Raw genomic sequence first — 17,705 nt, 5'->3', positions numbered from 1 at the left:
TTTTCTTTTCACTTCACACTTTCCTCTTTTCATCACTCTGCTACAGCTTAGTCTTTGTCTCATCTGTCCATCATCTACTTTTTAACAAACTGGAATCTGCTCCTTTGCTCTTGAACTTTATCTGTGTGTTTATCTGTCTATTGGATAAAGACACTGAGGTCATGCTGGTGGATTTTTGTTCTGTGTCTCAGATCTCTACAGACTTTCACTGAGGTTTATGTTTAATCGTTATACATGGTGTTTATTCATTGTGTGGAAAATATCAGAGTTTCTTTACTCATCATTGTGACTGTCACAGTTTCTGAGCACAAGGTAAAAGAGCAAAACCTCTCACTTTCAACAAGAGCTAGTCTTTTCCCTAGCGTTATCCGGTTAGCTCACACTGTGACTCTGTCTGATTCTGCAGCAGTCTGATCACCGATGTCGCAGTGTAACTCTGATCATTCAGACTGCGCTCATTCAAACACAGCACACAGTCTACAGAACAAACTAGCAGCCCAATATTACCTAGCTTTGTGTGTTACTTTGCTTCTCACTGCTATACGTTCAGCTTTTTCTCTCTCAGTATCAGTGTGTAGGTCAGATTTCTGTGTCTGTACAACACTAAATGACAAACTAGACACCAGCATGATGAATGTTCTGTTAGAGATCACAGTCTGTTGTGTTCACTACACTATGCTCATGATGCTCAGATATCTGTGTGCTATTGCACTCTGAACACACAGCACAGTCTAATCTATTTCATCTGAACAATAAATATATTATTCATGCAGCATCAAGACATCACTAGCACAGGAAAGGGGTTTATACTCACGAATCAGTGAAGTCTGTGAAAGTAAATAAAACAGTGTGAAGATTTTATGCATGATTACAAATGTGAATTGTTCCATGTGAAAATGTGGAAAGTAACTGTTACTCTGGTTAAAACACAGCTGATGTGTGTCTTAATAAAAAAGAGGAAAACTAGACAACAATCAGTCATCACACACAGTAAATCTGTATCATGTAGCATTGTGCTAATATACCGCTAGTTCCCCTTAAGGAAGAGAAATATCTTGTGATTTATTGGAAAATCCTATTTTCTGATCTCTGCATGTCTTTACCAATATACAGTATGTCAGTATTTGTACATTTCCCCCTGTGTATTTTACATATATAGTGAAATATTTTGTAATATATCTCTGTGCTATTGTAGTAGATAAAGGAATATACAGAATATCAGATTCTCACTTCCTTTAATTATAAACACAGACATTTATCAATGTAAAACCTGAACAGATAACAGAATGATGTTCTTTACTGCTGCCTCGTCTATATACTGGTTACGACAGCATGTGACATGTCGCAGTAGATTAGAGAAGATGCGTGATCTCCTTCTGTTTTTCTCTCTTTAATAAAAATGTACATTAACCCTGTTGTATAAGTTTGTACACCCTTTTCTAATTGCTATTGTGGCAGTGTTCAGAATCGACCAATCACGTTCAAACTCTTGTTAAATACTCACTACAAGATACCTGCTGTCAATTAAAGTGACCGATGGACACCAAATAAAGTACAGCTGTTCCTGTAGGATTGTTCATTTCATTTGCCCACTCTCCCCTTCATTATTTACCATTTTCATTGAACCATTAGCAGCAGCTATCTGTCAAAACAGCTACATTAAAGGAATTCAAACACTAAACATGCACCACAAAATTAGTCTTTACACTGATGATATATTACTATATTTACAAGACCCCTCATCATCATTACAAGAAGCGATTAAACTCATTGATTCATTCTCAAATATCTCTGAATACTCCATCAACTGGAGTAAATCAGCCATACTTTCATTACATTCTAACAGTTTGGATGTGACATCCCAGACATCACCTATTCCTTTGTGCACTAACTATATCACATACTTGGGCATTAATGTTTCCCCCAGGCTGTCAGAGCTGTTTGGACTCAATTTTACTCCATTACTTAAAACAATAAATGATGACCTTCACCATTTAATATCAGTAATTAAAATGACTATACTCCCTAAATTAAACTATTTATTTACAATGACCCCAGCACTACCCACCCTCACCTGGTTTAAATCACTAGATTCAATCGTCACTAAATTCTACTGGAAAAATAAGACTCCAAGAATTAAATTGACTACACTACAGAAACCAAAAACACAAGGACTGGAAGCACCACATTTCTACCACTACTTTTTGGCCAATCAGCTCTAAAACATATACAAATGGATTCATCTTAACCCATCAGAAAGCACATGGCTAGATGTTGAACAGTCAATTTGTAAAGAGATTAACATTTCAGAATTACCTTTCTATAGTCAGGCAATCAAAAAGCACCACTGTTTTAAATCACCAACAATAGCCACAGCTCTGACAGCCTGGTGGAAATTTCATCAAATCACAAACACCCCTCTTGCATCATCTAAATACACTCTGATCTGGAATAACCGAGATTTTTCTTATTATTTTTAAATAAGAAGCCACTCAACTTATGCACATGGGTAGATAAGGGCATCACACAACTTCAACACATCCTCCTTAATAATAACTTGACACCATTTTCCCACTTGGTCCAGAAATACTGCATTGGGAGTAATTGTTTTTTGGAATATTTCAATCATCCATTCAATCAAAAATTGACACTCAGAGAATTAATCTAGACCTTTCACCTCCAGTTTCAGAACTAATTAATATAACCTCACCCCAAAAAAAAAATTACTCTCCAAAATATATAAAATAATATCCAAATCAGACAATACATTAAGCCTACCCAATGCTAAATGGGAATCAGACTTATCTATTGCTCCCAATGCCGCTTTCTGGACACAAATCTGCAAAAATATCTACTTCATGACAAAAAACGCCAACTTACAACTTATACAGTATAAAGTACTTCATAGATTTCACCTAACTGGACAGAAATTATTTAAAATGGGTTTTACTTCAGAAACATGCTCACATTGCACACAAAACACCCCAGATACATATTTACACGCTATTTGGCAATGCACTGCGGTTAAAACATTCTGGGAAAACGTTATGGACTCACTATCCAACCTTATGGGTTGTCACATCCCGCTGTCTCCCTCCCTCTGTATATTAGGTGACATATCCATAATCAATTTAAACAGTACAAACAGTCAATTACTCCTAGTGGCTCTAACTATCGCCAAGAAAACTATCCTCATGAACTGGAAATCGAGGAACGCCATACACATTACAACTTGGAAAAATTTACTAATAGAGTACATCTCCATGGAAAACTTGTCTACCTCCACTCAAAATAATACATCAGAATTACACCCGTCTTGGTTATCTCTCTTTAACTTCAAACAGTCATGAATCCACTGACCTTCTTTGTCTGAAGCCATCCTCAATGATACACCATCAATAATCACATCAATAATCACACATGATTGGGAGGAGGGAGGGTCGGGAAGAGGCAGCAACACAGACTAATAAATATAAATTAAATACTTATTATATTTAAAACTCTCTCTCGCTCTCTCTCTCTCTTTCCCTTTTTCGCTGCTTCTGGACCCTGGTTGGCTGTGGCATACTAGTCCCTGCCATGTGCAGTTCTGATTAGTCGTGGGTGGGTGTGATGTGGGGCCGGGGGCATTGGACTTTCACCCTCCAGCTTGTACTTCTGTCTGATATTTCTTGTCCCCGGCTGGCCCAGCACTTGTCCCGCTGTTTTAATGTATCACATATTAGATGAGGTGCACAAACATTCATTTGGAGCATAATAATATATTTTTAAAAAATAAATAAATAAATAAATAAATAAATACATAGGGTAAGTGTGTCGTGTGCACATACATAGGGTAAGTGTGGCGCGGGCGTGGTGGCCTGGGCTTTGCACTGGGCTGGTTCCATGCTACACGCCATGCTTTTGTAATGCATTATACACTAGTTGACAAACTAGATGAGGATATGTCATGAGTATAACAATGAAAGCAGCCATATTTATTCCACAAAACAAAAAAACGTATACACACACAGACAGGTTAAGCGTGGCATGTGCGGGATGGCTGGGGATGGGTATGGATTTTGGGACCATGGCTCCCACACCACTTCACCTTGATAGCCCATTGTAATATGACGCCGGCGTTGGTCTATGCTATGCCATGGCCATGAGGGCTATCAGCGGCAGCTATATAATACCTTATCATTAATAGTTGTCTCAATATTACCGTTATTATTATTATTATTATTATTATTATTATTATTATTATTATTATTGCTATTATAACTACTACTATTATCATTACTATTAATGGCTGTAGAAGCATTATTATTGCTATAACTACTACTAGTTCTATTGGTCCTCTTTCTGATCCTTTAACCTCCCCTTCATTCTGGATGAAATGAGTATATTTGTAAATATATTTATCATTACTACTACTGCTAATACTATTATTACTATTTCTTATTAATTGGATTTTTCAATATTGTTATTATTATTATTATTATTATTATTATTATTATTATTATTATTGCTATTACTGTTGATATTGTCACCTTCCTCATACCCAATTTTACATTTACATTTTGTCTTGTGTGATACTATTACTGTCTTCATCATTATTATTGTTATTATAATTATAATTATTAATATATTTTCCTCTTTGATTTATGTATGTGTGTGTATATATATGTATGTATATACACACACACACACACGTTTTGTTTTGTTGGTCTTTGTATTTGTATTTGCATCTAAAAAAAAAAGGATTGTTCATTTTAGTAACTGGAAAAGCCATGGGGCTGCAAAGAGCTGACAAAGCAGGTACAGGATCTCATTGTTGAGAAATATCAATTAGGAGAGGGTTACAAACAAATTTCCAGACATAGAATATACCATGGAACACTGGAAAGACAAAAATCAACACCCTCTAAACCCTCTAATATTATTCAGAAGCCCATCAGAAAACTGGTCAGGAGGCTGTCAAGAAGCCCAATATAAGATTCTTCATATGTCTGAACTTCAGGTTAGAGTGACAAGATGGAAGTCTGTTTTAGGCAAAAAAAAACATCCAAGCCTGGATAAAGTTATCAACAAAATATATCCAATCTCCCAAAACTATGTGGAATAATATTTTATGGTCTGATAAAACTGAAGTTGAAACTTTTGGCCATAATAACAAAAGATATGTTTGGCACAAAGAAACCACATCACCAGAAGATCTCCATCCCCACAGTGAAACATGGAGGTGGCAGCATCATTCTTTGGGGCAGCTTTTCTTCAGCTGGGACTGGGGCTTTAATCAGACTGGAGGTAATAATGAATAGCTCCAAATACCAGTCAGTTTTGGTGCAAAACCTTTAGGGCTTCTGCTAAAACACCTAAGATGAAGAGGAATTTCACCTTTCAGCAGGACAACGACCCGAAGCACAAACACAAATCAACAAAGGAATGACTTCACCAAAACAAGGTCAAGGTTTAGGAATGGCCGCCAGAGTCCAGATCCAAATCCAATCAAAAATCTGTGGTTTGACCTGAAGAGGTTTGTGCACAGGAGATGCCCAGACAATATGACAGAGTCAGAATGCTTTTACAAGGAAGAAAGGCAAAATATTGCTGAGTCACGATGTGTTAAACTGATAACAACTCTCTTGTTATAACTCTTAAAAAAGATTTAATGATGTGATAAAATATGAAGGTGCTTCAAATTAGTATAAATTTAGGGGTGTGTAAACTTATACAACCGGGTTATTGTACTTTTTTTTTTTACCCTAAAATAGCTTTAATATATAAATTGCAATTTCACTATAAAAGTCGAAAGGTTTCTGATATGATTTTTATTGTTTTCATTTATTACACAACAAAAACCTGCCATTTTAACAGAGGTGTGTAAACTTTTTATATCTATTACAAATGTTTATTTTTCTATTTGATTCCTGGATTAAAATGTAATATATGTGATAAGTTTATAAAATATCAGCTTTTACTATTAGTGTGAAGTCGAGTTATTTACTTACCACTGTGAGAAGTATCATGTAAAACAACAGAGAGAAATGTAATGTTAGATAAAATACAATGAGAAAAACTTATGATTTACAGTCAGAACAGCTGATAAACAATCTTCACTCTGTGCTTTCAAAGATGTTCAGCTACAATTTTAACTATTATAATAAAATATAACAACAGATAGTGAATCATTGTCAGAAAACTGAGGTGTCGTCATGTATTAAAACCCAGACCCAATCACAGGGAAGCTAAAAACACTGCATCGGTTACCTCAAAGTTAATACAGTGTTAGTAATAAAATGTAACATGTTAAACTGTACTGTTATAATGTTCACAGGAATATTAATCTTATCATTGTTAGGAAAACGTTTTAGAGCTTTGACTCATGAATCACTGATTTGAGCTGCAGTACGTTACTCATCTGAATGAAGAAGTTCGCTCTTATTCTCCACTCATTCTGTCAGTGCAGTTCATTTAAAAACTAGTGACTGGTTAACCTTAACAAGCTACTGCTAGTGTTATCTAAAATCATACACACAATAAATTAGTATGAATCTGAGTTACTGTTAGCTGCCTTAGTCAACCTCATCAACACTGTCCTGTTAATTATCACCGTATAAATCTTATAAAACACATTTATTGTAGAGAAAATATGGAGGAGATATTAAGATGAACTGAGCTCATAAAAATGACTGTAGAGCTGTAAATTAAATAAAAGTTTGGATCATGTTCCATTCACTAACATGGGAACTGGAGGAGTTAATAATTGTACTGCAGACAGCCACTAGAGGGCGTCAGAGGCATTTTGGCTTTACATTATTTTCTTTATGGGATTCAGCTTGTGTGTTCTGTACATGTGAGTTTGAATCATGTAATAAAATGTTGTACAGAAAACACAGCTCATGTTAGAGATTTTAATCTGTTTAAAATAATATTGCGTGAGTTTGTGTGATATCGATTCTTCCCTGATTAATACTTTCTATTTTACAATATGGTGATAAATGATTTAATCATTCAGAAGCACTAACCTTGAGCCCTGAGCACCAAGATAGATTTGGATCAGATCACATGTAACATGTATATAAATGAAAAGAGCCCATTTTAAGACACACAGAAACAGTTCATTAGGAATCTGCAGTCTGGCTGAATTCATTCATACTGGTAAAAATCTTTGTGTGTAAACACGACTAATGAAAGATGAGAGTCTACATTGTAGTGGGAGTCGTTCAGTTTCTCATTTCATGTTATTAACACAGTTACAAGGACAATACTGTTTGTGTTCTCCAGGTCTGTACCTTACTGTGTTAGTTTTAAAACAAATCATGTTGGAAAAGTCCAACACTACAACCTGTAACTCCTGATATTAGTCTCCAGTCTGAATTTACAGACTTACAGAAGTAGAGAAATACATACACAGCATGTTAGCAGGAGCTAAGCTGACTACATGACTAGCTAATCTGTGTTCTCTGGACTGTTATACATCTCACATTAGCCACTAGACAGATATACTTACACCAAAAGTCTTAATCATCAGCCAGACTGTGTTTTATTCCTCTACCTTTAACCTAAATGTGTGTAGTTTGGTTCTCAGTGCTGTATTTGGCAGTGATGTAGTCTGATCTACTGGATATACAGAAATTGTAATAATTTAAATGTCACATTTAGTGTGTAATTTAATTTCCTCCCTGATGTAAAAAATGTCTTTGTTTTAGTTTAAACTGATATTCAGTCAGTCTCTGATTAATAGATAAATAAAGATAAATAAATCTCTAGTTACTTCATATTTGTACAAGCTGCTGCTTTTAAGCCCTTGTGCAGGTGTGTAGAAGAGTGAAAAATAGAGTTACTGTTAATTCAACTCAAATGATCTTCACTCCACATTAGCAGCCTGTATACTGAATCTCACACTGAATACTGAGTGTGTTTATGTACTGAGATGAGAAGCACAGATGATGATGTGGAGTTTATACAGTGTGGAGATCAGGAACACTTACACATCTTTACTGTAATCTCTTCTGTTCTGTCTCCATCAGTGACCTGACAGAGGTAATATCCATCATCTGGCCATGTACAGTCTCTCAGCTGTAAGGAGACGTTTCCTCTCTCCAGCTCCTGAGTGAACAGACTCACTCTGCCCTCATAACCTCTCCCCTCTGTCACCTTACTGTTCTTATAAACACAAACACAGTCTGTCTCCTTAAACCACCGGATCTCCAAGTCAACAGCACTGATTTCAGGAGACAGACGACATGAGAGAGTGACAGCAGAGCCATTATACTGCTCTCTATTACTGGGACCAATGAGTTTAAACTCATCTGTGTAGGGGAACACACACACACACACACACACACACACACACACACACACACACACACACACACAATTAGTTTAATCTTTAATCTTCAAATTATATTGATAAATTCGTTCCTTGAAATATAACTTACTTGCAGTCGCCATCTTTATCTCTTTCTGTAGATTCAGACTAATAAAATCCTAAACACACACACACACACACACACACACACACAGTGTGTGTGTGTGAGAGAGAGAGAGAGAGAGAGAGAGAGAGAGAGAGAGAGAGAGAGAGAGAGAGAGAGAGAGACCTCATGTTTAACACAAATACACGATAAGAAGGTAAGGAATTACACACAATTGGATTTGTTTGAGATTAGCTTGTACTTTAGCATGATGCTAACTCCTCTTACCTTTCCTGTTCCTCATATAAACACATCTGATACTTTAACTGAAGTGTTTCCACATTTCAGAGCGCCACATATTCGGTATTTAACTCATTAGTGTTTAAACACCGTGTTTAAAATGTCCCCTGTCTACATATACACATATATTCCTCCTGTATCAGTCCGTTACAGCAGGAAGTGTAATGGCGCAGTGACTCTGTCTGAGAGACGGAAACTATTTTCACTTTCACCTTCATTACAGAGAACTGAGACAAAGCTCCGCCCCTTCGCCTCTGATAACCACGCCCCCTGGGTTCAGCCTTATTAGGTCTTATAATAATAATAATAATAATAATAATAATAATAATAATAATAATAATAATAATAATAATAATAATTCTGTCAAAAGAAATATTTTAAATTTAATGCACAAACTTTAAAACTACTGCACACTTTTTACCTCACTAATCCAACTGTCTGTTTTTGCCTATTGAACTTTTCACTGTATTTTTTTATATAGGATTACAATTTCTTATATCTGATGCATGTATGGAAATATTCCTCTGGGCCTTTCAAGTTCATATGATTTGTCACAATTGAATTATTGTGAATCCTGTTTGCAGTGGAAATGTCTTAAAATAAATATAAAATATAAAAGTAATTGAAAAAACAGAAATCAATTTAGTTGTATCTCAGACTCATTCTATTTGAATTTATTGGGAGACACAGGCAGTTAAAATAATAATGGCCAGCGCTGTTTTCTTGTCCCACCCCTGAAGTTCTTGGGTATTTATGTATTTTACCATTTGTTTTGCTTTTTATGACCTCAGTTCCAGAAAACCTTCTCTGATTAACTTGTTTTCTGAATCTACCCCATAGACCCTCCTACCTTTAATACACCTCATTATACAATATGATGTCATGGTTTTCTTTTTGTACAGTCTTTTTTGTTAATTCATTTGGGATCACAATTGGGACCAAAATCCAGCCTGGGGATCTGCCCCAGAAACTTTGTTAATGATTTCTCTCTGTACCCCTTATCGGCATCAATAAAGTCATGTATCTTACCTAACTATTTTAAAAGCTTACATCTCTCATGTGACTAAACCTGTTGTTGCTGTTGGCTATCAGAAGTTTCTTGTTAATTGAAAGAGAGATCGTGAGATTCTGCAGTTCTGATTGCATCTTCTTATTAACACGAAGACCGGCGAGACATAGCACTTCCCAGACTGATTAGTCATGTTATAGACGTCATCCATAAGGCAACATCCATACCATTGTAAGAAATTACAGATAACTGCACCAAAATTCCACTCCAAGATATACATCTAAAAGAGCTCATTCCTAAAAGGGTTTAAGTATCATAAGGTAATACGTTTAGGACTCTTAACGTATAAACTTGATTCAATCATTAGTATGGGAACGGCAGCAGGACATCAAGGATCACCACAAACAAAGGGTTTACATGACCGCGATAACCATTTAAAGGGACTATTTGACGGATAACAATTGGAACAATAACAAGACAAGGTATACATGACCGTGATTAACATTTAAATACATCTGGCTAAATAACAAGGTGTAGCCCAGCCATTTGGGAGACACTCAGTTCTTACACTTAATACACATTCAAAGCAGAATCTCATTTAAACTACAACGAGGATTTGTCCTGGGTTCTTACTGACTCAGACGAACTCAAAGTACTACATGTATTTTGTCACTGCTATACTGGAATAAACTTCTTGTTCTTCATTAAGATCTTAAACCTCATCGTTTTATTTTTACACACCACATTTTTTAAGATTTTTTACACCATCATAATCTGTGGATTTTAAGTAGATAAAAAACTAATTCTTACACATTCTTACATTCTTTAGATTTCTTATTTGAAATCTAAATAATTAGATCAACATGAATTCTTTTATTCCATGTACAGTTCTTTTTAATGTCATAGAACATCAGTAAAATAGTTTCTGTTTTCACTTGCAGCTATAAACAGTTACCTAAGAGCTAGAAAATGCAGATTGTCAGGTTACTGAAGTCAGAGTGTCTAACACTGGAGACTCCTTCCAAAAAATCTTAAATACACATCTCCTCACATAAAAGTTCACCAAATAAATTATTATATATAAGCGGTAGAAAATGGATGGATAGATGGATGTATTATATGTTTTTTTCTGTTTATTTGCCATCTCTGTGTCAACTCTTTCTTTTGCCACTGAAGTCATAACGTAAAAAAAAAGTACAATATAAGATAAATATAAATGTAGTAATATGTATAGTTAATAACGTTCTCTCCTTTCACATGACTGCTACCAACTGGAAGGGTGAGAGCTCAAGTGTTTCCTTGACACACATGAATACATGAAAAAAAACAACAACATATGAAGTCATCTGCCCAGTTCTGCTCATTAGTCACATGACAGCATAGCAGCCTGAGGAATCTTTTACATACGTGAGCTCAATGAATTCCCGCAATAAGATAGTGTCTCTGTGATTGCCACGGTAAGAACATTCCAGAATAGATGACCAATTTTGGACATGTGCTAGCATTATGATATTAGATTAGTTCATTTTAATGTGGATGGTTTTTAAAAAATTTAAGCACTTTTTTTACTAAAATGATAGAGCCAGATTTGCTTCTTTCTTCTACCGTTTCTGCCTAAAATAAGCAGTATTAAAAAAAGATTCTTTTATCCCAACATGTAGACATTTATACAATTTGAAATATTTCTAAACACCCACCAATAGTGTATCCTTAACAATAATAAAGTATGAACCAAATACAAATGTTTAACTGGAAATTCAAAAATAGAAATGACGCGAATAATTTGTCTAGTTACAGTATTAATGGCTAGAATAGCTAAAATAACTATTTCCCAGAAGAGCCACTTAAGACATTTAGAGATTTGTGATTATATTACATTCTTATACATTATGTAATATAATACATGAAGAATCCAGTTCAACACAAATACAATTCTATTCAAGTTGCTCCAATCGGTGTGAATGTTTTTTTTCCTTTAATTAGAGTTGCGCAATGTCTTGTGGGTGTCCACCTACAGTATATATATACACAGGCATATGTCCTTACACTGAAAGTACAGGAAGGGCTACTCTCTGGATCTGCCATTTTGCTCAGATACTTAAGGTAATTATAGTGTTTTACAGTATATTTTAATTTTGAATATCTTAAAAAAATTTACATGAACCATCAAATGAAGCTTACAATTCCTGATTTACATTAAAAAACATATATTTTATTATTTTTCATCAAGTTCCCTGCTTTTTTAAGATGAATTTCAGTGTTAATAGATATAAAATGTAAGATATTCTTTATTGCAATACATTAAATGGGTTTATTTGCATCTAGTTTAATCTGGGGTTTTCATTAGGAAACAGAAAATATATTTTGCTACAAAAACTTCATTATAGTACTGATGAGAAAAAGCAATTATTTCAAAATGTCTTTTTAATTAATAAAAACAAACAAACAAACAAATATATAAATAAATAAATAAATAATGTTAAAAAAGTGGCACTTTGGGTCAGTCTAGAAATAAAACACTGGATCATTCATTTTAATAATGAATTATTATTTTTTTATTATTAATTATAAATGAATATAAAAGGCATAATTTGGTGGGTACTTTTGGCAGACGCCCTTATCCAGAGTGATGCACAAAAGTACTTTGAAAATTTTATCAATGAATACATCAACACTGGTTCACTAGGTCACAGACTAATGATACCATGAGTCTAAAAGTCTATTGGAAGAAAATCTCACAATTTTTAAAAATATATATAAACAAACAGTAAAAATAATCTCTAGATTAAGTATTTCAGGAATGCGTAGGTCTTCACGAGTTGTCCGAAGACAATCAGTGACTCAGCTGTTTGGACATCTAGAGGAAATCTAGAAGAAAGGAAGATCAGAGAGTTGTCCAGGGAGATAACAAGAGATAGCGGTTTATCTTTTGTCTGTCTGGCATGACACAGTACAATACTGATAAAAATGTCTTTTACTCTTGTTTTGTAGTTTTTAAAAAGGAAGTAGAGAAACAGTCAGAGATGTCCTCCACTTCTGGTAAGATTTTGGATCGGGGTGATATACTGTATTTATTATGTCTGCATGTGTTTTTACTCTTATGCTTTGTTTTTTTTCTCCCTGGTTTTGTTTATTCTTTATATTTTGTTATTTTTGCCAGTATATGTTTCACATTTTGGTGAAAACAAAGGGACTGAAAACGGCCTCAGGTCCACATCTACCCCGCATACCAACCTCAGACATGTAAGTAGCACTGATGCTGATATTTAAGACTGCAGAACCACATGTGTGAGAAAGCAAAGGAAGACTAACTTCTGAACTTCCATAGTGGTGCCTGGGTCTTTCCAGATTCTGGGTTTTGACACCACTAGAAAGGCTCTTTAGGGGCAGGCAGTGTTTTAGCAGATCATAAGAAAATAAAAATAATTAAATCTAGAGTTTGCTAGGTCTAGGTTTTACTGGTCATGTGCTTAAGCAATGAAACCCCTTTTCCTCATTTGTCTCCTATTTTATTTAACAGCCTTCAGAAGACGTTTCTCATCAGCTGCAACCATTTACACCTGAACTGGTTGAAAATTGCGACAATGATGAATATCGGTAATATAACTGCTGTTTTTATTAGGATTTTGTGTCCTAGCTGTAACATGATTCATGTTGATGAGAAAAACCTTGATTCCTAAACTGTAGTGCACACTATTCTTATTGATTTGTGCCTTAAACAAGAAATAAACAAGAAATAAACAAGAACATGGCCTGGATTTTCTGTTTTTCTTCAGGTTTTTCTGCCCTAGTGCTGGTCAGTTTATGTGCAAATTGACCAACATTGTGTTTGAGATGGAAAGTGAAGGGGAAGTGAAGTATAGAATAATAGACTGGGACAGCCAGCTCTTAAACAAATTACCCCAAAAGGAACCTGCAGGACCTCTGTACAGTATTGATGGCCCAGAAGGTTCCATCCGTCGTCTGCACTTCCCACATTGTGAGATTGGTGAGTTGACCTTTCACTAACATTTACAAATTCAAATTGGGGCAAATTTAAATTTTAACACCTGATTAAAAAAGTCAGAAATGATTTTTTGATGGAAAAATTGAGGTTGGAATTTAAAATTTTCTAAATAAAGTCATAATACTGTGGCAAATTAATAAGTAAATTTTTTGCTTGACAAAAAAATACTAAATATTTTTTCGTGTCAGTGTTTGCTTTATTCTCGTGGTTTATATGTTTATATGTTACAGGTAAAGGCAAAGCAAAACTGACTGTAGCACATGTGGCTAATGATGATGACGTGGAGATCATTCAGCCGACAAAAGTGACAGACACGCACGTGATCATAAATGTTCAGAGTCTCTCCCCCTTTGGTCTAACTTTCCCATGGAATAAAGCTTCCATCAGAGCCCAAGTTCTTCTGTTCTACAGAAAAAGGACAGAGCACTACAACAGTAAACTGCACATCCATCTGTTGCCAGCAAATGTGCCAGTTAAAGAGGTAATCTGATTAAATCTTAAACTTTTTTACAGTTTTTTTTTTTTACTTATGTTGTATGTATAGATGTGTATGTGTTTTATTCCAGATGCTGCAGTGGTGAAAAAAAGTGGATGCTTATTTATTTATTTATTTATTTGTTTGTTTGTTTGTTTGTTTTAATGAATAATTACTATTTTATTAATCAGATGATAAATTTTATGCTATGACTTGCCCTTTAAGGTGCAGAAACAGAACCCACGCTTCGTGTACATTGAGACAACCTCTAGTTGTGTTCTGACCCGTAGACAAAATTACAGGCTATCCTATGGAAATAATAGTGAAAATTCTGTACTCCAACCAGAGGTATTGTTCAAAAAGATCATCATCAGCAATGTGGTCATATTAATCATACATTATTGACCTTAGGCATTGTGGATTAATCACCTTAATCACCTGTTCCCTTAGGTAATGAAATTCCAAATGGACTGTGGCCCCAACTATCACCCCACATTTGAGATTTTGAACATCGAGACCTCTGAAGTCACATTAACTCTTTTGGATAAAAAAGGCAAGGAAGTGTGGACACGATATATAGTCCTGCTTCCAGGTAAGTCAATGCTAATATTCAGAGATTTTTGAGACTGTAGTTTCGTGCATCCTATCAGTGACAGTCATATTATGTCATGTCAGGTGATGATATAATGTATGAACCTGTTGGTTTCCTTGAAGATGAATTATGTCGCTTTGTAGAAGCCAACATTCTGTTTTCTTATTTAAGCTTAGACAAAAATTTATAAATAGTACCTTCTCCTAGGGCTTTCAAGCCACATGCACCAAATTCGGATATGTTGTAGACCCTGGTCTGAAGTTTGTTGCTCTTACTTTTCGAAGCGATCTGAATACTGGTACTTCCGGTACCGGGCCTCAAATGGCCTTTTTTATAAAAAAAAAAAAGACTCCCATTATAAACTTTGGAGGTTTATAATTTGGCAAGCTTTCGAACTATCTACACCAAACTCGGCCAGCTCCTTTAGGGTGATACTCTGAACAAAGGTTTAAATCTGTGTACCGACTGGCGTTTCGGTTGTCCCGCAGCCCCGCCCCAAAATATGCAAAATCAAAAAACTTTTTACAACATGGACATGTGACATATCAAACACTCAGAACAATGAGGGGAACTTCCTCACGGGTATTCTGATGATGACACGTGAAAATCAAAAATTAGCACAACTTGGACAAGTGATATATCAAAACAATCAGCCCAATGTGGAGAACTTCCTCAGGAGTATTTGGATGATGTCACATGCTTGTCTCTGCTTACCTCCAAATGTTTTGGCAACCTAGCTTTCTGTCCACTTGCCTCCAAAAGTACACTGACCCTTATGTCCACTTGCCTCCAAAAAAACACCATCCGTTGCGAATTCTTGCATCGTCAAAGCCAACATCAAAGTTTGTCGCAACGAACTTTACAAATCTAGTTAATAATTTTGCTTATGTTTACTGAAAACATGTCTATTGTAGATGTAATTTAATTACATAATGTTGTTGTTATTTGCCTTGTCCGATCAGGTACAGAGCTAGAAACACCCATCCTGGATACAGCAGGTAAGGCTGTCTGACTAGCTCTGAATTTACATCCAACTTATCCATTAGCATCAAGTCACTTTTAAAACTTTTACACATTAATTTGTGCTGCACACTTTTTACCTCACTGATCCAACTGTCTGTTTTTGCCTATTGAACTTTTCAGTGTAATTTTTTATATAGGATTTCAATTTCTTATAGCTGATGCATGTATGAAAATATTCCTCTGGGCCTTTCAAGTTCATATGAATTGTCACAATTGAATGATTGTGAATCCTGTTGCAGTGGAAATGTCTTGCTGTTCACAAATATTTTGGTTTGCAGTAACAGTAAAAAAAAAGGGACAGTAGGTAGGTCTATATTTTTTTTTCCAAGTTTCAATGGGGAAAAAAAGTGCAATTTTGGTGATGACTTTATTTTAGGTATGACTTTAAACAAATTAGCATATCGTGACATCACTGACTGTGTCTTCAACCCGTGCCCTCAGGCACATCATAGTTAAAGTTTTAACGAAAAGTTAAAGCAGTGTCGAGCTGTTTTAATGAATTTTTTAAGATGTATTAAGGTGCCCGAACCCGTATGACTTTGAACGGTGACCGCGAGCATTTTGTTTACTGCAGCCGCAGCAATCATTACCAAGCACGAACCGGTGACTCTGACAGTGAATGACAGTATGGGATGAAGCGAACGCACAGTCCACAGTGTGACATCCGGCAAACATTGATGACGTCACAGGTTTTTATTTAAAAGAAAGAATATAGGCTTCATTTGTATGTAGGCCTAGGCAATTTTTATATTTAGAATACTCACTAAAATATAATTAATATTATTTTACTGCTTTTGTATTAGTTGTTTGAAGAGTAAAAAACTAGACAAAAGTACAGGCTATGCAATAAAAATAATACTGAAAAATAATACTGTACTCCAACCAGAGGTATTATTCAAAGATCATCAGCAATTCATATGATTTAGAATTAGTGTGAATGTCAGGAATGGCTTGGACTGTTCTCTGTCTGAACACTAGGGGGGACATTTTGTCTTAATAAATGAAATTCGTCTCATTGTCTTATTTATTACTTTATTATTATTTAAGGCTTATTACTTAAGGCATTCAAAAGACATTTTTAGACAAGACATCAGACATTATCTGACTGTCTCGTTAACAGGATATTTAGGATATCTCAGGTGATTCATGTGGACAGCACCAAACTTCAAGTGAACCTTCACCCTTCTTGACGTATATCGGTGCTCAGAGTGCAGGCACTGCCCTTTCGCACTCGTCCCACCTCACCGGGGCTTGGGAACACTATCAGTCTAGGCTGTTTTGTGGTGGGTGGGTGTAGATGTAAGGTTGCTTCTCGTCGAAGTTCTCTATGAATTTGTTGCCATCGGTCCATAGGTGGAGGCACGGTGGCTTAGTGGGTAGCACTTTCGCCTCACACCTCCAGGGTCAGGGTTCAATTTCCACCTTGTGTGTGCGGAGTTTGCATGTTCTTCCCGTGCCTCGGGGGGTTTCCTCCGGGTACTCCGGTTTCCCCCCCAGTCCAAAGACATGCATGGTAGGTTGATTGGTCCGTAGTGTGTGGTTGAATGAATGAGAGTGTGTGTACCCTGCGATGGGTTGGCACTCCGTCAAGGGTGTATCCTGCCTTGATGCCCGATGACGCCCGAGATAGGCACAGGCTCCCTGTGACCCGAGGTAGTTCGGATAAAGCGGTAGAAAATGAGTGAGTGAGAGTGAGGTCCATGGGTGTCTCAGCTGATTCTTACTTTTCCTGCTGGCTTGGTGCTGGTACACGTTTGCAGTGGCTGGCGTAGATTGACGTTGTTCTCTCTGCTTTTTTCACAGCAGTGGGTATAGTCAGCAGAATCTGGAACGGTCCCCGCCATTGCTTGGTCTTCCAGTGCTTTCTCCTGAAGTCTTTCACCACTCACCAGGCTTCATGT

General features: G+C 35.9%; 2 protein-coding genes across 4 annotated transcripts in view; one reads left to right on the top strand and one right to left on the bottom strand.

The window, feature by feature from the left end:
- LOC113636638 (WD repeat-containing protein 87-like) overlaps window positions 1-17,705 on the top strand; it is an 873,260-nt gene that overhangs the window by 50,080 nt on the left and 805,475 nt on the right. The gene's annotated exons all lie outside the window — the stretch shown is intronic.
- Window positions 1-17,705, bottom strand: part of LOC113650946 (kinectin-like) — a 683,852-nt gene that overhangs the window by 14,672 nt on the left and 651,475 nt on the right. For all 3 annotated transcript variants that reach the window (XM_047809351.1, XM_047809350.1, XM_047809349.1), the window contains exons 16-17: window positions 7,977-8,297; window positions 1,026-1,027 (exon numbers count right to left, since the gene is read on the bottom strand). In XM_047809351.1, the coding sequence (XP_047665307.1) occupies window positions 1,026-1,027; window positions 7,977-8,297 (323 nt within the window). The remainder of the gene's footprint in view (window positions 1-1,025; window positions 1,028-7,976; window positions 8,298-17,705) is intronic.

The sequence above is a fragment of the Tachysurus fulvidraco genome, chromosome 26, assembly GCF_022655615.1.
Source record: "Tachysurus fulvidraco isolate hzauxx_2018 chromosome 26, HZAU_PFXX_2.0, whole genome shotgun sequence".
NCBI lineage: Eukaryota > Metazoa > Chordata > Actinopteri > Siluriformes > Bagridae > Tachysurus > Tachysurus fulvidraco.
This window is presented reverse-complemented; position numbering and strand designations above follow the sequence as displayed.